This window comes from Amblyomma mixtum, chromosome 3, assembly GCF_055824585.1.
Source record: "Amblyomma mixtum isolate Tamu chromosome 3, ASM5582458v1, whole genome shotgun sequence".
Lineage (NCBI taxonomy): Eukaryota > Metazoa > Arthropoda > Arachnida > Ixodida > Ixodidae > Amblyomma > Amblyomma mixtum.
Genome location: NC_143014.1, coordinates 58,137,290 through 58,164,382, shown reverse-complemented (window position 1 = coordinate 58,164,382; position 27,093 = coordinate 58,137,290). Strand labels below are relative to the sequence as shown.

Here is a 27,093-nt window from a genome sequence, read left to right as displayed (position 1 = left end):
CGGTGGCTATGTACTTCAGCACGAGCCCGTCATGGTCCAGCAAATATGACTCCCCGGGGTTCGCCGCGACACACGCTGGCTTCTGCCCCCCTGCGCCCGCTACAATACAAGTAGCGTCACGGCGCTCCGTCTCCCTGAGACCGTCGCTCACCTCGCGACAAAAGGGGTCATTTTGCTGGGCTTTCAGTAGCTCTTACGGCTGAAAACGATTCCAGTCATCCCAGAGGGGAGCATGGTCTCGTCCCCACTCAGGTTTGCAGCGAAAATTTCCGTTCGCGTCGGCACCTCCGAGGCGCTCACGAAGAGCTTTGCCTCTCGTCCGCTTTGCGAAGCGCTGCTCGCCTGTTTAGCGGAATGGGTTAACCCGTTTGCGGGTTCCCCCTCCTTGCCGCCCGGCGGCTCGTCCGCTGTTTCGCCTCCTCCGCCTACAGGCGTCAAGGCGCCGCTGGCGAGTGGGGCACGGGATAGCGCGTCAGCTACCACGTTTGTGCTCCCCTTTCGACACTGCACGGAAAAGTCGTAATGCTGTATCAGGAGAGCCCAGCGCGCCAGCCGACCCGCAGGCTCACGGAGCCGCATCAGCCAACTGAGCGCACCGCACCCCTGCCTCAGTGGAGGCTTGGGCGGGCTGCACGAACGAGGGAGGCAAGGCTCCTAGTTCGATGAGCGGCGCGGTTTCCACAGGGAACCGGCCAGCGCCTCGCCGTTCCCAGAGCAGAATTGACTGCTCGCGGGGCACGGCTGCTGCTGTTCGAAACTGCCGGTTGCGGCAGCGTGACACGAACTGCTTTCGCACTGGGCGGAAAGCGTGCACAGCTGAGGCATGTAACCAGCGGATGCACCGCAGGGTGCTTCCGATACAGCTCCAATGGGAGCCACGTGGTCAACATTTTGTGTCGCCGTAAACCCCAATGGGGGCCGCGGCCAACCACGGTGTCTAGCTATTCGAAGGAACAGCAGCCAGCGGATCAAACGACGCTACAACTCCGTAGGGAGCCGACATGTAGCTGCCGAGTGCCCCGCTGGGGGTGTTAGACATGGTGCGCAAGCGTGATCGTCAAGGCGACCTGCTCGGCTAATGTGCCATCAAAGGCGTAAGCGCCAATGACTTAGCACGTTGGGCGCCAGTTGTGGGTTTCTAAGTGGACACAGGCCACCACCCACCGCGGGTTCGAGCTTCGCGCGAGCCAAGGGCCCCGATCAGCCGTCACCACACACACACTGGGACACCGATGCAGTGCACTCAGCCTCCGCTGGGAGGAGAGCGATTCGCCGCAAAGAAATAGGCCTCCAAGTTCACAAAGGAGACGTTTATTCACGTCGTCCTTCAGCAGGTACACACACACTCAATCGTCACCCCGTCCCGGGGGCGCGCGAGGAGCAAGGCTCCGCTGCGCGCACGAAGCGACTCGAGCAATGCGCACCGCTAGCACGCCGCTGCAGGAGAATGTCCCCGCGGCAGTGCTGTGATCTCTCTCTCGTGTCGACCGTTGGGCCGGTTGCGAGAGAGAGTGGGCAATCAACGCAAGGTACGCCTGTCTGAGGTCGCTGGACCCCGCTGGACAGGCTCGAGCCGCTGCAGGTCAGAGGACACGTGCGGGCGAGCTCGAGTAAGCACTGGTCCGAGCGGCAAAGGCCGGCAGGGACAAACAGTAACGTACGCACCTTTCGCTGTCTCGGAGGGATCTCTCTCTCTCGGGGCCCCGCTCGGACGGTCGCGGGATCCGCGGCCGCCAAAACGGGTCCCGGATTCCCGCCAAAAGGCGCCAATGGCAAAGGCCCTTGGGGAGCCGGGGCGGAGCTGTGGCTAAATGACAGTGATTAGTCACCCAGCCGCCTCTCCACCGCCTGAGGCGGGAGCAAGGGAAAGAGGAGAAACAACGCGGGCGGCCGGCACAGCCGCGCAAAGGCGACGGCGGAAAGCCAGATTCCCACAAGTTCCATCGATTTCCTCGCGCATAAGAGGCGTGTCACCATTCCGAAGAAGCGCCTCTTTTAAAAGTAGAAACATGCTCACTTAGCCCCTGAAGAAACCTTATAGAGGCTTAAGCATGTGTCGCTCTCCTCAGCTTAGGTGCGGCCAGACCACCTGAGACGTGCTCAGCAAGGCTCGGTTAGTGATTTTATACTCGGTACGACGTATCCAAGCAAGCAAGCAAGCAGAGCAAAGCACAATAAAGCAAAGCAAGCAAGCATCGAAGCTCTTCATATGCGGCATCTCGTTTAATCCTAGCTAAGCAATTAAAATGAAAGCGTTCGACGTTGATTTCGGATGCAAATTTATGAGAGAAATGAATGCCAACCGAGTTTTTGCAAAAAAACACCGCAACCTTACTCGGTTTCTTCATCAAGTAGTGGCAGTGGGCGAGTTGCAGCTAGCTGGGCTTTTAAACACACATATAGTTGGCAACTACTTCACTGAACCTAAACTGCAAATCTAGGAAGGGCGAACGTTTCCGAGGCTTCGATTAATATTTTCTGGCATCTGCTGAACGCGCCAGGAGTGAAGCGTATTTGTGCGCGTATTTGGCTTGGTTTCCAGCGCACCATGATTGCGTCACTACCTTGTAGTCACATGCCTCGCAGTGCTTGGCCAGTGCGCTTCGCTAATTTTGACACCAACTTTGTGCTCCTTCATCGTTTCCTTGAAATACTTTCTTGCCCCAACCTGCAACGCCGGGTACTGAGAACAGGATTTTTTGTACACAGTGCTTTGGGCCTTTTCTTTAGGATGACGCTCTTCCGGGCGAGCCAGGAGGCGTCCGGTGGTGGTAATTGACTTGAGTATTGTTCGCACCCCTTCCTTTCCGAGAATCCGAGCCGAGGTTGTGCTGGCACCTTTTACGCATGGTCTGCATCGCGTCTTTGACGCTGGCGTATGCTTGTGCTAGGCATAGAATTTTTTGCTTGTGTCTTTTTTGGTTTCAGGCGATACGTGGAATGAGCAAACTGTAGTATCCTTTTCTTCGGTGGTCAGTAAAAAAAACTAGTCGCCGTATTCGCTTTTACAACGACACGGAAAGCTGCGATCTGCCCTCAACGCAGCGCCGGATCCGCATCGGCAGCTTTTCCAGTCCTCAAAGTGACGTCACGACCTCTCTTGACCAATCACGGGCGGCGGCGCGCCGCGCGGCGTGCTCCGCGGCACAGGCCGCATATTTCGGCTAAAAAAGGCAATTCGCGCTTGTTTTTGCCTAATTTGGATGCGATATTCCAGTATACAGCATGAAAAACTATAGGATGCCGCTGCCAGCCCGATTTTCAGAAAAAGTGCTCCAGTCTCCCTTTAAATCCGTCCCTGGCTTTAAGAGGCTCACATGTATTTCACAGCGAAGTGTGGAAAGAAAAATGATAGGTGTAACGTTAAGAGACAGGAAGAGGGCTGAGTGGGTCAGGGAACAAACACGGGTTAATGACATCCTAGTCGAAATCAAGAGGAAGAAATGGGCTTGGGCAGGGCAAATAACTCGAAGGTAAAATAACCGATTGTCTTCAAGGGTAACAGACTGGATTCCAAGAGAAGGAAAGCGTAGCAAGGGGCAGAAAGTTAGGTGGGCAGATGAGATTAAGAAGTTTGCGGGGATAGGGAGGCGGCAGCTGGCACAGGACAAGGTTAATTGGAAGACATTGGAGAGGCCTTTGTCGTACAGTGGGCGTAATCAGACTGATGATGACGATGATGCACTCCGTGAATGAAGTTTCTTGGGCACTGACATTAACGCGGCGTAAGAGAAAAGGGCCAGGAAAGGGCAGCTTATCCCGTTCTTAACGGAAATCAGAATACGAGCGGGTTACCGTGACAGCTCCGAGATGGGCATATTGGTGCGATATTGACACAGTACAACGACGGGGCGAAAGAGAACCACACAACACAGGCACTGTTCAGTACTCGCATCTCATCCCTGCGCTGTTTTTCCAATCATGAAAAACAGTTCGTTCGGGCACTTCGTGGTTTCAAACGAGCCCCATTAACGGGCTTTCCCCCTTTCCCGTCGTGGACTATGCCACTCCGCCAACAAAAAAGCACGTAGAAGAGTCAGCGAGCGAAATTTATTAAGGGCCTTTGATTCTTGAAAAGGACTGGTCACCGCGCGCAACAACTCCTGGAGGCCAACACTTCCGAAGGCTGCGGCACTCTTCCTCTGTTGCTGATGCGCACTCCGGAAGCGGAGCGAACATGAAATGGTGGCCGCGCGTTGCACACTGCGGCACTGAATTTTGCAAATGGTCGCCGTATCACAGTACGTGGGTCCTTTTATTGGTAAAGAAGTCCTTGTCTCGAGCAGCACTGTCGGCGTCGCCCACCGCAGGGAAGCGCGGCTGCAGGCGACACGAATTCGGCGGACCCACCGGCCGCAAGGCACAATTTGGAACTCCCGGCTGGCCGCCCAGTCGCGTTGGTTGGCCGGGTGAAATCCGAGCCTCAAAGCGTTGAGTCAGACCTGCCGCTTGGACACCGGAGGCGCCGCCGTCACTTGAGCTGCCGAGACGAAGCGCCGGCGGATGATGCCTCTGCGAGTACGTCGCCAGGCCGTTAGCGCGCCGCGCTTTCGTGTCGCCCGACTGGTGCGAGAGCCACGCAGCACACCGGCTCAACTCGCACCTAGTCGATGCACCCGTGCTCGCCGGGTAAGCTCGCCTGCGGAGGCTGAAATGACTGACACCTCCACTCATGACGCACTGATCCACGGTGAGAAAATTTTGCAGCGGCTGTGAACAGCGTAGCTTCGGAAGCGAAACCACACTGAACACAGCCTTTCTGCTCCCGGAGAAAGCTTTCATTGGCAGTATATGGAAAGCTACCAGCGCGATGCGACGACTTCCGCTACTGCGCAACTCCCACACGCCAACAAGACAGGTCTGGAAGGTGATGCACTTATGCGCCTGTAGCTTTCCCTTCGCTGCCAAGGAAACTTCTGTAACCAACGGGATGTTCAGCAAACTCGCTATAGGCCAAAACACGTAAATGTAGCAGCTCTCTGTGTGCTCACGGTGTAAGCGCATTGCAACTGATAACGCCTTGTTCCGTCCGATTACGATTTTTTATTTTCCCCGAGCACAGCAACAGCCCATCGCTGTGGTGCTTGCCCCGCCTGGATCGAAGCTAGGTTCACTAAGTGGCCTATGCGCTCAGTATCTGCCATTCCATTATTCAGCACTCTAGATTAATTCGACCAAGATCGCACAGCAGTCTCAACAGGCACATAGCCCCCTTCACGAGACCGGGGGAGACCAGTACGTGGTCAAAGCAGCAGTTACACTCCGCTGCACTGAAAAGCAAAGAACTATGAGGCAATTACGTTATAGTGTATGTTGTACACGATATGATCTACGCGATGGTGTCGAGTAAATAATCGTGAAGGGAGCAGTATGTTTATGTGAGGATTTGCTCCCATACCTGTAGCACGATTCCTACTGCAGTTTGATGAAATATCAAAGTCAGTGCAGCAAAATTTCTTACATGCGTGCCTTTAGTAACCAACGTTTTGTAGTCGCTAAAGCGCACAGCAGTTCCCGATAGTTTGTCCTTCGCGTACTTCGCTGCCCTTATAGCGTCGCGCTAATCCCTGTAAACTCTACTCCACACCCTGCCGCTGCCGTCTCTTCTGGTCACGAGTTATGCTACGTAACTTCTAACGTTGCAAAGCCATAATGTCAGTGCAGATAAATTCGTCGGCAGTGTCACTCTGCCAGTTCTGCTAAGGACGCTGGGACACAAGGGCGAGGTAGCTGTGGCGAGGGAAAAACGCGTGATAGCTAACGAGGAAAGCTGCAGTAAGTGCCGCGGGAAGTGCTCGTTACAAAAGGAAAAGGGTTTGGCGCTATAATCGTGCCACGGGCACGATGCAAGAGCTTAAGTTCTTCGTGTCTTGCTCTCTGCCTCTGCTTAGAAGGTTATCGTGGAGCATTTCCTGACCATAGCTCTTGGCGCTCTACATAAATCGTGAGAGGACTTGCCTGAAAAAAATAAAAGCAAATATACAGGAGTGGGCGGTGCCTGCCGACTAACTACAGATTACAGCAGCTACGTGTGCTCCTTACCTCAATGCCTATAGCTGCGAAGAAGCCTTTCACACAAATGTGCCTTCACAATGACACTTAGTACGCAGGACAAGGCTGAAGTTACTCAAGAATGAAGCGGCTAATCCCCCTCAAAGGAGGCCCTTCAGCCAATGGCGTCATGGCGTCGTGGTTGATTCTGTTAATCCGTGGTTAATTCCCTTGCGCCTGCCAGCCTCCTGAGATCTCATCTTAGCAGGCGCTAGATGATTAACTATGACGTCATGATAATCGGTCGGTGCCATTGGCTGGAGGGCCGGGCCTCATTTGAGGGGCATGGGCCACTTCGTTCTTGATTGCGAAAACACACCGCAAGGCACAAGGACCAAGAGTGGCACAAAGAGGCACGACACACACACACACACACACACACACACACACACACACACACACACACACACACACACACACACACACACACACACACACACACACACACACACACACACACACACACACACACACACACACACACACACACACACACACACACACACACACACACACACACACACACACACACACACACACACACACACACACACACACACACACACACACACACACACACACACACACACACACACACACACACACACACACACACACACACACACACACACACACACACACACACACACACACACACACACACACACACACACACACACACACACACACACACACACACACACACACACACACACACACACACACACACACACACACACACACACACACACACACACACACACACACACACACACACACACACACACACACACACACACACACACACACACACACACACACACACACACACACACACACACACACACACACACACACACACACACACACACACACACACACACACACACACACACACACACACACACACACACACACACACACACACACACACACACACACACACACACACACACACACACACACACACACACACACACACACACACACACACACACACACACACACACACACACACACACACACACACACACACACACACACACACACACACACACACACACACACACACACACACACACACACACACACACACACACACACACACACACACACACACACACACACACACACACACACACACACACACACACACACACACACACACACACACACACACACACACACACACACACACACACACACACACACACACACACACACACACACACACACACACACACACACACACGAGCGCTCACTGCCACCTGAATTTTACTTCGCAGCACACGCAGTTTTAATGCGGTAAGAAGAAAAGCCTAATCGGAAGAAAGATGCGCCTTCGGTCATTAAATTTGTCTATTGGCTGAGGCAAATGTCGTCACCAGATCAGATAATTCCCATTGGCTGGAGGAAAGTGACGCCACCAGACCGGCAAGGACACCACATCTGGTAAATGCATCGACAGCTAATGCTATGGACCGTTTACAGCGCGCAATTCTTCCGTTTAAGACCACATGGCACCACAGGTGTGCTCACAACACGGCGCCATTACGGGCCTCGTAAGTCGCCGGCGTGTGCGCCTCGACGCAGCAGCGGAAATATCGCGGGTAGCTACCGAATGTGTTCTTCCTACGAAGATGTGAAAAGGCAGAGAAAATACGTGCTGTGTTGTGGATTGCAAGAATTGCGACAGAGAGCTTAAATGTGCGGGATGCGATCGTTTGTGAACTTCACGGAAACAAACTGCACAAGGGCCCCTATTCGCGCCCGTTCGCCATGCATCCATTCCGAACAGGCGAACGCAACAAACACATTCGCCAGCGCTAGATAGGCAATATAGAAAGAAAGGTTTCGATCTTGGAAAATCTGCGAGGGTAAGTGCAAAACTTGACCGCATGAACAAGCTCTTCCGACATCGAAACCGTCACTTCGTGCTTTAATTTGCTGTGCAGTGTGCTGAGACCCCATTGCTCGTAAGTTAAGGCATGCAGCCATTCGTAAAAGGAGCGCCCGAGGCCGAATTAGGAACGGAAATAAAAGAAGACGACTTACGCTCCTACATACCGCTACTGTGTATTGTGCAGTGCACAGCCGTGGGAGCGGACAGCGCTTACCGTCAGTCCGCGTGTATTTCACGCCGTCGTAGTGCTACCGTTAAACTTCGCTCCAAGTAGCACAGTTTTCGCGGACCATAACAGGAATTAAACATTTGCATTACGGCTGCTGTGCTGGATGGATGGTTGTCACTTCCTCGCGGTCCATGCGACACAGTCACTAAAAGTGACCCCGGCTCAGAGTGAAGCAGATTACCAACCCTACCTCGATCATTTTCATTGGGTAGCGTACCCCAATTTTACATGTGAGGCTGACATAATTGTTAACTTCGTGTAGTATGAACGCGTTGCCATGCGCGCGTAATAACAATTATGTCGCGAAATCCTCCGAAACGATTGTACGCCAGCTTATGAAGGCTGCTTGTTGCATGGTACTGCTTAGATGATTAGTTAACAATTGTGTGTCTATCCGTTTGTCGCCTTTCTGTGCTTAATAAACCAGCAGAAAATATTTTCGGTTTCCTAAGCACCGTTCACAGTTTTTAAACAAATGCGTACGATGTGCATGTGAGCGTTTAGAGCGGTGTTGCATGCATGCATATACACAATACGACAACGACCTGCGCTACCGTAGAGGCATTAAACCTTGCCGTTTTAGGTAATAAGTAATAACAATAAAAAACATTAACCAAAGCCTTCACCGGATGCAAGGTCACGCACTCAGGCGATCCATCCGTTGGCACGAAGAGGCAGAGAGCTCAGCGGCTGTCCGCGACATGAATCCCGATCACGTTTCACGTCTCAATTGATCAAATTAGGGTACTCAAATGTCCTTCGAAGCTTTGGACAAACCATAATGTCGTCTTCCCACTCCTTTACAACCGTATCAGCCGAAACACTGCCTGTCGGAACCGAACCATCAAACGCAGCAACCGTCGCGACGAGGCGCGCGCCGAGCAGTCAGGAGGCGTTAAAGGCGGCGCGATCACGTAATCAAAGATGACAGCCCCCATGATACAGCGCTCTAAAGGTAGCTAGGTGTCCCTGTGAATTTTTTTAGTTCTTTTTTTTCGACTAAATAAATGCTCATGCTCTAAAATAAGATTCATTTGGCAGTCAGCGGCGTGAATGCCTCGTACATGTTTTGTCACTCTTTGACCTGGAGCGTTGAACTGTGTTTTCACAATGCGGTACCAACTAGCCCTTCAGATTGCTCTTTTTCATTTATGAGTCGTAACCGATGGCATCCGGTGCGGTGGCACGGCGCGTCACCCTCCCCGTCTACGAACCACCTCCTCTATCCTGATGACGCGTTTCTTGCCAGGCTCTCCCTTTCCCGCGCTGAAGCTGCAGCCCCTCTTAGCGCTGTACCTGGTGCAGACCGCATCCCTGATAGTAACCCATCTAAAAGAAAAATAACGACCGAGGGTAGGCAGGAGTCAGCAGCAAGAGCCGTTCATTCAGCGCGCGGAGGTTCCAAGAGAATATCTGGCGGTCGAGCTTTGCCATCTGGCGGAGCCAGTAGAAACCATCCGGAGGAGGCCTCCGAGACTCTTATATGGCGCCATCAGTGAAAAACCGTACCTTTGCAGCGAACAAAGCGCCAGTGCACGTGTTGCTAAAACTTGCCAATACTCGTTCGGACTCTACTGTGAGCTAATTCACTGATCACTAACAGAAGTGCGGCAGCTGTGACGTTAGTAGGCAATTTCGTACGCGATGTGACAACAATCTCCGACTTTAATGGTAAGCGTCTATCACAGAAAATGAAGTAGAACACCCGAGATGGGGCGGAAACATGGCGGGCATTGTTTGATGAAGCACTCGGCCGAGCGCAATAAGCTCTCAAAACATTTACCTTGACAGTTGCAGAAAAAGCAAGGGCCAAAATTCTGCGCTTATCGAAAATGCTGCAGGAGTCAGCCGCCCTTGTAATGCACGACAGCGCTGCTTAGTCTATACTTAGGTATAAAACGAGACCGTCCCGGCAATACCGAGAGTGCATATCAAGACAGTATAATATGTAAACCGAAAAGATTTCGAGCATATTTATAAAGAAAACACTACAAGGCAGGCACGCATACTCCTAGATAATATAAGGTAGGAGCGAGAAAAAAATGCATGAACAGAAAGTGTCACCAATGACTGCAATACAGTGGCCCCTTAAAACAAAAGCATAACTTGACAGCGCGAGGTAGTTGAAGGCGAAATGAATTTTATCCTACAAAGCCACACGGAAAGCATTGTAAAACCTAGCCTTTTTCGTACAGCATAGGGGTGTGCACGCGTTCAGCGGTTCGCGTCTGATTCGATTTTCCTGCACACGCGGAAGGCTAACAGAAAAAATATAAACAAATATATTTTTTTTTTCTGTTGCCACAGGTCAACCTTCAGAATTTATAACAAGAATCATTGCTCCATTCTGAGCTATGATGTAGTCCTTATAATGGAGGGCTCTGAATTAAATTTAACAACATGTGGCACAAACATCGCACAGCACGCGGGCGTTTCTGCAGTCCGGCTCCACTGAAATGCACCCACTGCACTCGGGATTCGATCCCGCGCACTTGGGTGCAGCAGCTGAGCACCAAAGACATTGAGCCTACGCAGCAGGTCAGCATGTGTCTGCGTGTGGCCGTTTTATCATTCCGCGTCAACTGAATATTTGTATTCGGGACGCTGATGGCAACATGGAGAGCGCGCAAAACGTAAATAATATTCTCCAGCTTGATGAAATGCAGCCACTGCTAATCAAACACTATGCTTTCCACGAGCGCCGTTGAGCAATAGTGTCACATGCTTAATCATTCTTTAGCTGAATCCCCGCCGCGGTGGCTCAGTGGTTACGGCGCTCGGCTGCTGGCCCGAAAGACGCGGGTCCGATCCCGGCCGCGGCGGCTGAATTTCGATGGAGGCGAAATTCTAGGGGCCCGTGTACTGTGCGATGTCAGTGCACGTTAAGGAACCCCAGGTGGTAGAAATTTCCGGAGCCCTCCACTACGGCGTCCCTCATAGCCTGAGTCGCTTCGGGACGTTAAGCCCCAATCAACCAATTCTTTAGCTGAATGATTTGAGAGGAACAGGTGGTTATATTTCGATAACTTGCGTCGCGGAATTCATGGTATACACAGTGATACTCCTTAGCAGCGCTCTCCGTGAGCGTTCGTAACACCAAACAAACGAAGCAAAGTTGTTTTCGCACAAAAAAGGGACATATGGCTAACCGACATCCCAGTGTAACAATATGATCCACAGATGATCAAATCCACAGCTGCATTTGCGTAAATGGATCACCGCATGCAGGTGTTTGAGGACTCATGCCTTTAAACCTTTCGATTGAGAGTGTTTTCAAACTCGTCGAGAAGCTGGGTGCTGCATGCTACCTGAAGTAGCGTAACTCTCAGGACCAGAGCTGGAGTGCGTAGCCATTAATGTTAGCAGCGCAGTCCCTTGATAACCGCTGTCGTAGTCGATGAATGGCCTGGTAATCACTCTGCCTCGTTTCCAGGTTACGGCCTACTGTGAACTTTTGTGCGCTACTAACAAATGTGAGCTCCATACAGCAGTTTCATCTCCCCCGCTCTTTAAACGGAGCACTTCCTGATCGAAGCGCCAGCGCGTATGGAACTCTGGAAGCTTTCCACAATGGGCACAGCATGGCACGGGCCGTCTAGACCTAAAACCAATGCGAAGCAAGTTTCATTACTATTTCTGTGCTGCATAGAACTGCGTAGAAATTTCTAAAAAAAAAAAAGGCAGCGAACCGCAGTCCTAGCGCAGGTTTTCCTTTCCTGAGACGAGTTTTCGATTTTAACGCAGCCATGGTAACGAGACAGCGGAAGGAATTCTGTGGATCACCACAGCGTTGTTTCCGTCACCGTGGCAGCGCGGAGGACGTTAACGCTTTGAAATTTGCATAGCGTAGCCTGCTACACTGCCACTAAGTAGTATGTTCAATTTTTCTATGATTTTTCTTTATCACCGTCCGACGCACAGCGTCACAGTTTCTTGCTTAGCTGAAATAGACGATCCCCTTTTCACACATTCTAGCGAAGCTGCATGTATTAGCGGGAAAGAAAATAACTGACCCCCCCCCCCCCCCCCCCCTTCACTGACCAAGTTATTCGGAACTAGGAGGGGAGGTTCAGTTATTTCTGTCCCAGATAGTGTACGTGAAAAGCCGTGACTGTGCATGCTACTTCTACGAAAAGGATTGTTCGCGAAAGTGGCGCGCTTTATCCTGAAAATTCTTCGTTCGAACACAGAGGGCTAGCAGCCGCGGTCGTTCTGATTCCTACGAGAGCCGATCGCGCGAGTGAATATTGCCGCAAAGTTTGATTTTTTTTTTTCTCACTTCAGCGAAATGCGCGTGGCGGCGTGAAATCAAAACTATGGAGCTGCAGCCAGTGATGTGCTTTCTTGAAATAGTGCGTCACTTTTCGCGCCCAACTTTTTCTCCACCAGTTAGATTCATTTCGTTGTATTTGCCATACGTTTTATGGAAGCTCCGTTTTTCGTGAGTAATATGCGTGTGTCGAGGAAAATGTAATTTATACAGAACGGTTAGACGTTTCCCTTCATTCTTTTTCACAGCATGCGCAGGCGTCGAATGTTGTTTCCAAGAAGCATTTTTCGAAGCACGCATTCGGCTTTTTGATGTATTCCGACTGAAGCGAAATGCAGGAATGCCCTGTACACAGAGATTTAGGTCCTCTTAAAAAACCTCGGGAAATCGAAATTAACTCAGAACCCTTCTTGAGACATAATAGCAGCGCGAAAACCACAAACACATAAGGAAGAGACACCTACAGACACGGACAATCGCTGCACTCACAACTGATTTATAGTTCCTATATAGTTCCTGTATAGCCTGTATAGTTCTGAGCTCGACCTCTTTTTCTGCCACAAGATGTACCTTTCGATGTGTCGTTGGCACGTGTCATTCTTTCTGTATTCTGCGCGTATTCGCTATGCAGCCTTTATATCCACCCTGCCTTGGTACAATAAATCAGTTGTGAGTGCAGCGATTGTCCGGGTCTGTAGTTGTTCCTTCCTTATCTGTTTGTGGTTTTCGTGCTCTGCTATTACGTCTCAAGAAAGCCATCAACATGCCCAAAAGCTCGTTTTACTCAAGAGCCCTACATTGCGGCTTGTCCCATAGCACGCAGTATTGCTTTGGAGCCCAAGAAACTCATTATCCACTGCGTTTTTCAACAACTGAACCAGTAACCAAGATTCCTTCACGAAGCTAACACTTTATGATTAGATAAATTCTCTTGAAAAAAAAATCAGGTCCAGTTTAGCGGTCGCTGAAGCAGTCTTGTGCAGCCCTTTGGATTATTGCTGGATTATTGCTTGTTTGTGGCGTGACGCAAAGCAAAATAATACATTATGAACTGCAGGTCAGAACTGTGTGGTCCCAAAACCAGACAGTATGCAGCTGCTACAGAACGCAGCTGCTATAGATGATGTGCGAGGCAAGTCAGACAGAGCAAGGCAATCCCTACGCAATAACGCTGAACACTGCTCAGCGAGCAAGCGTGCAGAGCCGTACCTCAGGTCGAGGTAGTTTCTCTGGCGCGTGGCTCTGCGGGGCGGCACTGGCAAGAACGAAATGCGCCGTACGTCAGTCCCCGGGCATCGTACAGCTAGGCGCGCCAACTGGCTTACGGACGCGCTGATACGTCAGTGCCCGCTGCGCCACCCGCCTGTCCTGCGAGACCGTCTGGCGCCATGCGGGCTACTTTGTGCTCTGCCTGCCTCGCCTTCAGGGTCGAGGAGAGTTGCATTGAGGCGCAACAGTGCGCAGAGGAGCACAGGAAAGCGCAAGCTATTGTCCCAGATAATGCCTCGCTGCCATTGGGGTGATCCTCCGTAGAGACGATGATGATGATTAATGGTGCAAGTGCTCTTCGCACCAGCAACGAATCTAGGCTGCTTCTGGCGCGATGTGCCGGGCCGGGCCGCAATCGTTCGAACTGCGTACTTGCGGCCTCTTAATTCAGAACTCGCGCTGAAATAAGATTGATAAAGAGGCCGATGGGCTTGTGGAATAAACACGGCTACCTGTCCAAGCATCCTGATAATTGAGAGCAGCCGTTGATAGATAGAGCGCCTCTCTATTTTTTTCTTCATCGACTGACGGAACCACTGGGTTTCTCAGCGTCGATCGGTAAGAGCAGCAGCAGTTTAAATTGCTCTAAAAAAAAACAACGAGTACAAATATGCGGTACACTTAAGCTCCGCCCTTAAGGTTGTGATATGATAGCATTAATGGGTCAGGGCAGCGGCTCCTCGTGTCCACGCAGACAGGGACACTGTTTCCATATTATGCGAAAGAACACACGGCATGCATATGAATCCCCGCTTTAACCAAGTTTCACGGCTCTGCCTGTGTGGCCTATGCGCAGCGTGCCTGATTCGCGATTCCCGATTAATTAACACAATTTTCTTCTCTGCGCAGTTCATTTACTTTATACACTTACATATATCCTAATGACATTTGAGTCACGTTGCGGCGACACTCTAATCACCAATTTTGTAATGTTTTAATCACTTTCTAAATCCGCCGCTTCACGTGTGACGTAGCCATCTTTTCGACCAATCCGGATTTTTCGCTCACAACTGACTCCGCCGGGTTCTGCAGAACGGGACACTTAAATCTTTCGCTTTAAAATAAGCCCGCATTCTTTCGGCGACACAGAAATGGAGTTATTGGTAAGATTTAGGACAAAGAGATAAAAAAGGGGGAGGGGGGGGGGCGCATTTTTCACGCACACAAATAATTTTGCTTCCGTCTCTTTCTTTTGATATCTATATAGGAGCAGCTGCAAGGCTTATCGGCATCGGGAACGCTTGTTATTAGCCTGACTTCTGGAATGCCACAAGATGTAAACTGTGCAGTGAACGCTGTCATGACGCATCGGTTAGAATGTGCCCGCAATGTCCGTCTCACTGCAGGCGATAGAACAGTCCAGTAATGGTCTGAACAGCTACGTTACTGACGATTTACGTTTTTCTTTTGCCGTCTTCAGCGTGCCTGTGGGAGACTTCCACCACTTTTGCGTAGTAAACTAAAGGTAACTTCTGTTGGTAAGCGTTTGGTTGCAGTTTTGCACACGGTTGTTTCTAAATAGCCTTTCAGCCTTTTTAATCTATCAGATAGAGTATTCGTTTTTCGCACTGGACTGCGTTCGAACTCAGTCGGTTCAACACAGCTCCCATCGACAATTCTGTTACAAAGAGCATCAACGTGCCGCAGTCGCAGTTGCAGCCGGCCGCATTTTACAACCTCAAAGCGTCATTAAAAATCCAGTCTTACTTCCGAAGCCATTCGCGACCTCTATCATCGGATGCCTACTCTTCGCTTAGTGTCCTGCCCAAAGAGACCCGATAGAAAGGAGCCCTTAAATTAAGTTCATTCGAAGCTGTCTATCGTAACTGCGCTCCTATGGAGCAGCAAAAGCTAAGGCTTCTAATTGAAAAGGTTTCTCGAAGCGCAAACTGAACGGATGAAAACCCGCCGTCAGAAGTAAATGGAAGGCGACTGTGTCGAAGAAATTCAATTTCTTAGCATCCAAGACGTATTGCCTAAGATTTAATCATGCACTGCGAAATTTGCACAATCACGGTAAAGGTACATATATCTATTTCAGGATGTATGGAAAGGCGGCGGTGAAAATAATTTCATGAATGTAGCCTTCCATAAACTTTTCACAGCGGTTGTACACTTGGTGTGCACGACTTCCTTTAGACCTCACATTCCTAACGGTGTTTTGTTCCACGGGTCCCTGAAATTTGTAACTATAGCTAACTTAATAAACACGAACATCCCGTGTGATGCGTGTCACATTCGACACCACTCACCACAATACTTGTATCATGGCCTAAGCATTCTCAGTCGGTAGCATATAATATGACCGGTGGGAGATGCAAGCGTTGAGACCGATGCGACAAATAAGGAGAAGGTATGGGTACCTTTGGCTGCTGGCGAGTATAAGAGCGAAGTGTGTCAAATTAGCATGGGGAAGTCCCCAAATACCTATGAGGGACATTATCTGGAAAAATAGGCTCCCATTCACATTTGTTAGGAGTGCGCTTTCTTGTGCTCTCACTGCATAGCTTTCTTCGACCTGCCTGTCCTTCTTTGACATGCTTAAAGTGGACATGGTTTACGAGATTAAAGTTGAAGCTGTTTTGCTAGGTTGCCTTTGGTAATGCAAAGACAGCTTTGCTAACGTACAATACTACTTTGACAACGAAGAATGTACCTCTGCTCGTAACTCTTTTGCCTTACGTCGCCTAATGTTTAAATTTCCTTCACACACTGCTCAAACACCGTGTAGCCGAGTATTTCGTATCGTCCTCTACTCCAAGCTCCAGCAGGCGTCCTTTGAAACAGAGCTAACCTTCCTTGTGTCATTCACGCAGCGCTAGTCAAAGCTTTGAAAAAGCAGTTCTAGCTTTATGCCAGACAATTACTTTTTTGATTCCATTGCGCATTTCGGACCAAAATTTGTTAGCAGAATTTGCTTATTGTTCGCAAAATTTTCATCACACGCTCACTTTAAAACCGTCATCATTATACGTCGGGTCCTCGAGAATCAAAGTGCTGCCCATTCCTTTGGGTGACGAGAGTTTTGGGAAAGGTCTAAATTCTTTGTTGCATATTGCACCTAGCGCAGCGCCTAGACCTCATTCACTGCGGTACGTAATGAAAGAATGGCGGCGCTGGGCTCAGCAGTAACCCTCTTGCAAAGGCAAAGCACAAGCAGTTACACAAATTTTCGTACGGCACGCGGCGTCCTGCCAAATGGTGAGCATGCAGCCTTTGTGGCAGAATAAGCTATTAAATATCAAACTCGACCAGGTTTTCATAAACTTGAGGCAAGCAGGGAGGTCTCTATCAACCAAGCTAACCAGTACGGTTAGCAGATGGTATGGCGAGGCCAAACTGATGAACAACTCGAAGCGGGAACGGTGTTAGCACAACGTAGATCGATCGCCTCGGAAAGGTGGTGGTCCCGGCCCAGTGAGAGCTTTTTTTTCAAATGCGATGTTTCTGAGAAAGCCACATATAGCTTTCCTTTGTAGCCGCATGTATGTCTGAGATAATGTGGATGCTCATGAGCAATCACTCCGTTATTACAAATCTACTCCACGTTGGGAGAGCCCTCTAACACATCAGGTTAACACCGTTCCAGATTCGAATTGTTGTTCAATTCAGCCTCGTGTTGCCATATGCTAGTCGTCCTGGTTAGCTTAATTGGTAGAGCCACTGCACCGGAAAGGCGGTGGTCCCTGGTTCGAGCCCCGGATAAGGAAGAATTTCTCTCGAACTGCGAAGCTTGTGAGAGAACTGTATATCTTTCTTTTGTAGCCGTAGGGGCAGTGCCCTTAGCTTGGTGCTGATGAGTAATTACTTCCCTCATAGACGATTGACTATCATACACACACTGCTAGAGGAAAAACATGGGGGCACTTAAGTTGCCCTAAAGGTGCACTAATTAAAGAGGAATCTGAACTCGTCTCTTTACCGTGGGAACTCGACCTACACGTTCGGATCATTCTTAGAAACCTTTAATCATTGTCCCGTGTGGCCGATTTCCCTAATTTAAATCGGATTAAACGTCCCGGCTCCCGCCTTCTTTTGAACTCACCGCTGAAGGTAGGAGGCGTGACATCATACACGACGTCACTTATGTTAAAACATTGTATAACTTGTCATTATGAGACCATAACATGGCTCAAACATCATTAGAAAGCGTAATTAATGAAAGGAAATAATAAGGCCTAAAAGAAAATTGGGTTTACAGCGCTGAAATCCAACAAATGACCATTGAGTCGCGAGACAGACACGCCACGTCTATGGCACCGAGGCACGTTAGTTCGACTGAGTTAAAAGCAGGTCTTGAGTATCAAACCTCTCATCTCGTGGTCGGTAATTAGTGCAGTGATACAAATTAACTTCACTAATTTGTGCATGGCCGATGGTGGGCCGCGGAAATTTCCGTGTCAGTAGTGTGACGTCATCACCTATCAAATGACGTCAGCACTTGGCATTGCGCGAACATGATCTGTCATGTGATGCCATGACTCCTGTTTGTCAAGTGTGATGGATTGGTTGGTCGTCTCAAAGGAAATTTCCGTTGCGCTTGGCGTGTGGAGAGTAAAGTGTAAAGTAGCAGTGCGAAGTGCGAAGCATTTCGCATAAGCATTTACGCGGACGATGTGACCGTCTGGATCTGCGAAGGGAACGACTCGTACATCCCATCCAGGCTCCAAGAGGCAGCAGATATAATCAGTAAACACGCACAGGACGTAGGTCTATGCTGTTCGCCAGAAAAATCGGAGCTCCTGGTAATGACCAGGAGTAGTTGGAAGATAACTCCAGATATCAAAATTAAAGTAAACTGGAATGAGGTCCCGAAAGTAGATGAAATTAGAATATTAGGTATGATTATCAACCGCAGGGGTAGTAACAAAAGCCTGATTAAGAAATTAAAAGACCAGGCGGAGCTCGTAGTCAGAGTTTTTAAGACGACGTCCAACAGAAGGAGTGGCCTCACGGAAGCTAGTAGACTCAGACTCGTACAAGCTTTTGTCACGAGCAAAATCTGCTACGCGACTCCATTCCTGAATGTCAACAAGAGCGAAGAACGGGAAATAAACACCATAATTAAGAGATGCACGAAGTGCGCTCTAGGGCTCCCCATAACTACTTCTAACGACATTCTAGAGGAAGTGGGGTTGCATAATGAGTGGAAAGAGCTGGCTGAGGGGGTCAGGATATCCCAGAGAGAGCGACTCGCAGGAACGACGGCAGGTAGACAAATCCTCGACTGGGTAAACCTACTAGCGCCCGGGGAAGGCGAAAGTGTCAGGGAAAGCATAGATCGAGAAATCAGAAAGCATCTATGCGTCTCTCCCATACCGAAGAACATGCACCCCGTACACGACGAGGGGAGGAGGAAAAGCAGAGCTAAGCACCTCGCTAACAAATTGGACAAACTCCCACCGGGATCGGTCGCCTACACCGATGCAGCGATCGGGAAAGAAGGCGACGTAACCTCAGTCGCACTATTTGACACCGGGATCGCCATAGGAATCGAAAGAAACCGAGATCTACCGCCGGGAGAGGCGGAGGAGATTGCAGTAGCCATTGCCATTGCACGACCAGGCGTGAAACACGTCGTCAGCGATAGCAAAGCGGCAGTTAGAAATTTTAGCAAGGGTAGAGTCAGAAATCGTGCTGCCAAAATTCTGAACGAGTCGTCTCTCGCCGAAATTAACTATAATCTGGACCCCAGCACACGCCGGTCTCGCCGGCAACGAGGCTGCCCACATGCTCGCCCGCTCCTCGCTACCTCGGGGTGCTATGGACGCCTCCACAACATTATCTAAAAGCAAAGAAAGTATTGGTACGTTTAGGGATGTAACCGAAAATCTGAAGAAAGACCGGAGGACATATCCACCACCGGATAGATGCCTGAGTAAAAAGGAGTCGTACGACTGGAGAAGACTCCAAGCTCGAAATTTCTTCTCGCCACTGTGGAGGAGTTGGACGGGTGCCAGAGGGCGGAAGAGGGACGGTGCAGAAATCGAAATTTGTATATTTTGCGGCCACGTGGCAACATTAGATCATATAATTTGGAGATGCGTTCGTGCCCCAGGGCGCACCGCGATTAAAACTAGAGATGAATGGGAGACCACGCTGAGAAGCTCCGACGAAAAAACTCAGCGCTTCGCCGTCCGCCTGGCGGCCGAGGCTGAAGGCCTCTTCTCCTAGACGGGATCGGATGTCCTCCGGCCGCGGTGCGACAGACTGCCTCCCCGGACGCCTGAGTGCGGACCCGGAGGTGGCTACCACGCCATAATCGGCGGAAATAAATGTTCTTCCTCCTCCTCTACTAATCAGGATTTTCGAGTCACAACGACGCTGACGCCGGGTTTTCCGCCGACCGGGACCTTAATGCTATCGCTTTAGACACAGGCCCAAACTATTCTGAAACTACAACAGTACAGATGAATCGATATGCGCCCATCTCATCCGCAGTTCCAAGCAACACAACGCCCAATCGGGATTACACTTTTGCAGTGTGCACCTGCACACAATACGTTTGCACCTGCAAATCTACCTTGCTTATTAATTTTCCTTGCTTGCTGCTCACAGGTAGAGGCGATTAGATACATACTGAAAAAATTGCGCAGAAAAAACGAGGACGAAGCAAAGACAAGACCAGGACGAGCGCTATCCTTTTTTCAGTATGCATATCAACCGACTTGCCCAACTTTCTGCTCTCCTAAGCGATTAGATACGCCTGTTACTAATCTCAACTCATTGCTATTTTTCATTATCAAATTAGGCCTTACGGCAAATAATGGATTCCCAGAGTATATGCCATGAGCGCTGTCTGCAGGGATGCCAATGAAACCCATCTTGCGGCAGCTTCTGAAAATATCTTGAGCGGTTTCCTAGCAGAACTACAGACGCGGATATCACAGCACCTCTTGTGAAAAGTCGCAAGAATGGCAAAGTTGTCTTTACTGGGTTCACACTTCACAGCATGTTTCTTTTGATAATTCACTGTTATTGCGTGTAAGCTATGGTTATACTGCATTATGTCATGCCTCATTCTCATTACGGTACTCTGTTTAAGTGACTAACGTGTTTATCAGTGTTAATATTAGGCAGCACTTACTTATTTTTGCTACATTTATTCTGCCCTAATGTAACGTTGGCCTCTTTCAACAGTGCTGCACAGGACATATTGTGCTACCTTCCGCTTGCTATGGTTTTGAGACGTACAAAGTGGAAGTGAACGATTTAATGAAGAAAAGAACGAACGAACGAACGAACGAACGAACGAACGAATGAAAGAATGAATGAATGAATGAATGAATGAATGAATGAATGAATGAATGAATGAATGAATGAATGAATGAATGAATGAATGAATGAATGTTGGACAGTGTTGCCCTTCACGGTGCATGAGGGGCTAAGGCTATCGATTGCCTATGTTTGTCTAAACACAGGATTAGGAATGAATGAATGTGCCAGCTTAGGGGATGAAGGAGTATACCGTTAAGGAGCAAAATTTGCTGTTTATCAAGCCTGTTCAGGTCATTGAGTTTCGAAAATTGCATGGCTTAAACACGTACTACCTGAATAAGGCGCATCTCACTCCATTATTTTATTTGAGATCTGCACGGAAGATTGCCAGAGTCCCTCTTCCCACTGTGGACTCTCCTCCGGCGCCTGCGCTATTGTTGCCATGCAAGCATGACAAATCGCAATTTCTGCGCTTAGGATATCACACAATGAAGTCCGTGTGCCACTCCTGTATACCGAGCCTCCGAATATCACGGTCTGGCTATGCGTGAAGGTCTCACGGCCTCTCTAAGCACGTTTCTGTCTAGACCGCTAATCAACACCTATACGGGCGGAAACCCGTCATTCGAGAAGCGTACACGAACCGACAGAACGCACAACGAGGGTGGTATTTAGCCCTCGCAGCTGGTCCGGATCTTGCAACAGGCCTTAACTGCCGCTATACCTCGAAGTGCGTAGACGTGACCTTGCCCATGTCAGTGCACAAGTGTAAAAACTGAAGAACGAAATGAGTAACAGGGTGAGTGAGCATAGCGTCCTGCCCGTGAATTATAGATCCATATTGCAACCCGGAAGCAGATTCGCGAAGATGACGAATAGTGCCTCGTGTGGTAACGAACCTGCGTAGTACAACAATTTTTGGCCCATATAGACATGCGGCTAAGGCTTTTTTATTTAATTATTTCTGTGTAAAACGCGCGATGCGCCGTAGTGAGACGCAGCCTGTCAGTGCGCTATTTAATTCATAGCAAGACGCCGCGTGCAGAGAATAAAGCCTCGGAATCGAGAGTTATTTGCCTATGCAGAGAACTGTTGCCATCTCACGCCGGCGCCGACTCATTCTTGTGACGTTGCGGTGTTAACGAGTCCAAAGATTATGGCACGTGCATAGGTCGGAAGGCCATAACCATTCATATTTAACCAAATTGACCCGAGTAACGAATCAGGATGTTACTTTATCTGCGCTCTCAACTTATAGGGAAGGAGAAATGAATAACGCTTCCCAAAGAAAATAGAGGTCTGTACATTGCTGACGGTCGGTTGAACACGGGCTTAAGCGAAAAGCAGCTATGAACGGCACGGAGGCAATCAAACGTTGTTCACGAAGTATGTTATGCACTTATACACCGGCTTATTTAGAATTTGATGTCAAAATAAGTCGACAATTTACACTGGCGCCAATTTACTTCGCTAGTGATGCCGAATTACGCGAGTTCCTTCCTCTGAGAGTGACAGCTATAATGACATACTGTCTCTCATACTTGGCTACTTTGTTGAAAGAGGCTTCTCGATCAGTGCGTCGAAAGCAACAGAATTTTCAGAGACAGCCGTCATTTAACGGGCAGACTCACAGGCGTTGCGGTCTGTTCATTGAATATTACAGAATATAGAGAGGGTTAACTCTGATTAAAGAAAAAAAAATGTGCTCGAATACAATTTTTTCTTCAAGGTTACATCTACAACTCTGCTACAAGAGTGAGTTTGGAATAATTCTGCACATTACGCAATGCGAGGTTCGACTCGCGATGTAATTACTGCTTACTTCCGCTAGGTGCCGCTTCATCTCGTGGATTCCTGGATCCGCTTCGGCCGATTTGACGCACATCTCCTGGATCAAGTATTGTGAAAGCGCTAGCGTTAGAAAAGCTCCGAACACGCGGGAACTTGTTGCCGTTTGAAGGCACTGGATGAAACTTTCCGCAATGTGTGCAAGCTCGAAATCTAGATGGCCGCGAACTTCGCGGCTGCCGTGGCTTCTGGCGATGACATTACTGGCTACCAGCACTCGACATAGCTTCAAGTAGCTGCAGTACACCGCGCTTGTAAGTGCCCATCAGGCAGGAGGAAGCGCAGACGTTCAGTATAGCACGAAATCTCATCGCTTAGAACATTCAAGAAAAAAAATCCACTATACCTACAGCTCTCGCCTGAAGTTGCGTTACCGTATGGGACGCACCACATATGCGATGATGCTGTGCCGCCGAGGTTAAGCGTCTACAGCTGAGTGCAGTACAATGCCTAGTGCTATGCACAGCCTCTTTCAAAGATTCATGGCCCACTCAGTCCGCGAGTTAACCAATCGTCCTGCTTTGTAATAGATGCTTCCTTGCACTACTGTTGCAGCAGACCCTATAAAGCTCTCGCACGTCGAGCTTCTAGGATCGCAACTGCAGCAGCCGCATCGTGAAAATTACCGACTGGTTCAGTCACGTGCCAGGTGACCTGTAAATTTTGGGAAAGCGCTGCGCTCCGACAAAAAGATGGAGAATGGGTAAGATGGAAAAGATGGAAAAGATGGGTAGGCAAAGTTGATGGAGAATCTTAATGAGAATTGCCAAAACAGTAAACAAAAAAAAATAATAAATAAAGAAAAGCTGAGCATGGTGGCAATTGCCACCACCCCGTTTCAAAGGGGGCGCTCCTATCCATCCATCCATCCATCCATCCATCCATCCAAGAAACGCATAGCTCCGGTGCCATTTCTCCCTGGCATTATAATCTGGCAGCGGTTGTAGCTTATTATAGGACGGAGGAAGTATCGATAGTAACTGGACGCACGTGGCAGACGCCCAGAGGTGCTGTCCAGAGCCGTCAAATTGTAAGTACGGAAAAGCCAGACGCTTTGGGGACAAGTATAACCAACTAGAAAATAATTATTGGCGCAGTGGCAACTTTGGCCATTATTGTCTTGATCGGATAGAGCAGTGCTTTTGGCGCGCCCTCTACAGAACAGCTGAAAAGCATGGCCTTTCGTTTCCGCAACAAGCATTGTCACGTACGCTCTCGGCATTTTTTCTGTAGCCTACCCGACGTGCAGCATGTCCAATGATAAAGGTGACGATGACAGCTTTTATAATGTCGCCTCAATTCCTTATCACGTGCTGCGCAGCGAAGTAAGTGCATTAATTATGTGCACTCGCTCTGTAGCTACTCTCCGAGGCCTCGAACATAAATGGACGTCTCCGTGCTTGCTTTCACGCGGGCGCTGCTGTGCCAAAGGCTGTTTGAAGATTCATTTAGCGCTTCTGTTATTGGGCATCAGGACGGGCCGTGAACGCTGATACCACAGTATAAGGTGCGAGCATGAGGACATATTTGCCGACCACCACAATTAAGCGTTCGCAACACAATAAGGGCTTGCACTTCTGGCCAGTCTTGCTCCACGTTCTTTCAGGCTGCTGACAACTCAATGTACAGAAGAATTTAGCAAAGTGCTCCAGCAACTCCTGTTTAGTGTCATCGAGTAATTTTAGCTGTTGCGTGCCACACTGGCTTAGGGTGCTCGACTGAACTTCATAAAATTCTAATATTTCAGCAACTGGTAAGCAACAGTTTCAGTCACGCGAATAGAGTACTATCAAAAGAGAAAAAAATACGCTTTTTTTCCTTTTTGTTCTCCGTGCACTGCCACTGTGACAGATCGCAAAAATTTGTTTTTAGATGTGAGACGCATGAAAAAAAAATATTTTAGAAGTGAATCGCTGCATTTGTGAGCACTTAGGACCGCCGACCCGAATTGCATACACCGTGGACACTAAAATGTGACAGCTAGGCCACCGGGCAACGCCGAACTACAGCGGCTTCGATAAAACGCGTAAGATTAAAAGAAGGGACAGGAAACGTCGTATTTTACCTATCATTGCCCTCCAATCGATTGTTGAGAAGAATTTGTGTTGCATCATTTCCTGGAAGCCACTGTTGCCGGGCCCACCACTCGAACGGCACCCAAGTCGCATGGCGGGGTCCTTGAGATAGAAACAAGTGACGCCATTATGCACATGCTTTCGAGATGCCGACTTTCTTTGCTGCGCAAAGCGAAATATTTTTAAACATGACGCGGAATGCTCGCACTGGACCACGAGGCTCTTGTTAACTGTGGAAAGTCGCCAAAGATTGCGGCGATGCAATTCACCTTTGCCTGCTTTTCCGCTGCTTGCTATGCAGACAGGCCCACTGGTTTTCCGATATCCCCATCTCCTGAGTACCTTGTGCAGCAAAGTCAATAGTTAAGATATCTTCATACGATAAAATGTAGAGCGCTGGAACCGAAGCGGGCTATTGGAAGGTGCCGCGCCTTGCGCGCGAGAGAAGAAAACTGCGTGAACACGAAACATGCACGGCAGACAAAGCGATATAGCAGAACTATTGTTTACAGAATATCGCCACGAGTTACCCAAAGACGTCCCCTTACAGCAAACACCTTCAACTCAACTCTTAATGATGAAATGTACGCAGATCTATCACCCCAAGTCCATGCTATTTAAGGCTGCATGCTTCACTAGGAGCACTGGAGATCCAAGCGGCAGGCTGTAAATCCCATCCAGCCTGCCTCATCAAAGTCGTAGTGCTGGCTGATTGTGCGCTGGAATGCAAATACTAAACAAATACTGCTGATTGCGCAATAGCTCCGGACAAAAACAAGAATACTAAAAAGTTGCTGAGTGGAAAGGTAACAATAGGGGCGGACGACCCTAATCGTCGTCACTTTTTCGGCACTTGATTTTACTATAGGTTTCTTTAATTTGTGAATAAAAAAGTGGAGGTCAAAGTATAGGCCTTCGAATGTTTGCACGTCTTACCTCGCGAAGGATCTCCTGAAGGATGTTGTAGGCCTCGTCAGTCAAGGAACGAGGGAAGCGCAGAGGGGCCGCTAGTGCCACTGTGATGCAACACAGACAATGTTATTCGCCCGTTCTTACTCTACAACTGCTTTATGCTCTAGAGTTTTATGCATGCACAAACTTTGCAACATCTGCATAGTTTGCAAGGTTGCAATGCTATTAGGTTCACGCGAGCGATAATGCGACGCCTGCGTTTTCCAGTCTTCTGACAAATAGTGAAAAGCAACACGACATGGGCCAGTTAGTTTGCTACGTTGTCAGCGAGAAAACAGGAGCGAAAAAAGCGCCCTAAGGAGAGCAGTCTAGATGCACTATCTGTCCGACTTTCATGTTCGTTTCTGTGTCCTTTTTGAATGCACAATATTTCATGGTGTCATGCAAATCACTTTTAAATTTAAGAAATCATTAAACTGCTGCCTATCATTCAAAACAGGCCTGGCAAAGCCACGCCACATTCTCTTGACAGAATCGCTCGTAAGCTGCCATTGTGCATCCGATCTCTCTGGTTCCGCCCCTTTCCGACAGGCATGACAGACGACCGCTTAGCTGATCTCACTGCACTGCATGCAGGAAGTTGCACGAGATTGCGATGTCACTAATAGGCGAAGGAAAGCACAGTATTTGATGTACCCTTAATTTTACAACAGTTTTTCTTAGCGTTTTTACAGATATAAATCTGAACAGAAATCATTATTAGTGTCCAACGTGCTGTGAAACTAAAAAACCACTTACTGGAATAACGGAGCTCCCGCCGCGTTGTCTGGATGTTGATGTTCTGTTCAGCCGCGTATTGAGAGAGGGGAGTTTTTCCAATAAGCATGGTGTAGAGGACGATGCCAAAGGACCACCAGTCCGCGCCGACGCCTGTGAACGGCCGACGAGGTTCGTGCTTCCATCATAATTTTCATATGGTATTCCGCTCCAGTTACAGACGCTTCAAGCTTCCCTTTGCTCGGTCCCTAAAGTGCTGCTCTGGCGCTTAAGAGTGGGATCCCTGTCTTCCCCTTTACATTTTACGCAAAATGCTCTTTAGACGCGTTCTCAGTAACTGCTCAACCGCGCCCGGCGCGGGACCTTGAGCTGCGACAAAATTGAGCAGCCCTGTGGCGCAGTTAGCTTCCTGATGAAATAAAATCTGCAATCCTACGCATTCCCAATATCTCTGCCCTCATTGCACAGTTCGCGTCCCAGTTGAATTAAGTGACTAACTGGGTGGGTGCTGAATTTCCGTTTTCCAGCAGCCCTGAAGCAC

General features: G+C 49.1%; 1 protein-coding gene across 1 annotated transcript in view; it reads right to left on the bottom strand.

Moving 5' to 3' along the window:
* Positions 1-4,028: 4,028 nt before the first annotated feature.
* Positions 4,029-27,093, bottom strand: part of LOC149350303 (uncharacterized) — a 73,857-nt gene continuing 50,792 nt past the window's right edge. Inside the window, exons 10-14 of the mRNA XM_089575519.1 lie at positions 26,574-26,705; positions 25,800-25,879; positions 24,854-24,965; positions 22,756-22,828; positions 4,029-4,639 (exon numbers count right to left, since the gene is read on the bottom strand). Of these exons, the coding sequence (XP_089431645.1) occupies positions 4,237-4,639; positions 22,756-22,828; positions 24,854-24,965; positions 25,800-25,879; positions 26,574-26,705 (800 nt within the window). The 3' untranslated portion in view covers positions 4,029-4,236. The remainder of the gene's footprint in view (positions 4,640-22,755; positions 22,829-24,853; positions 24,966-25,799; positions 25,880-26,573; positions 26,706-27,093) is intronic.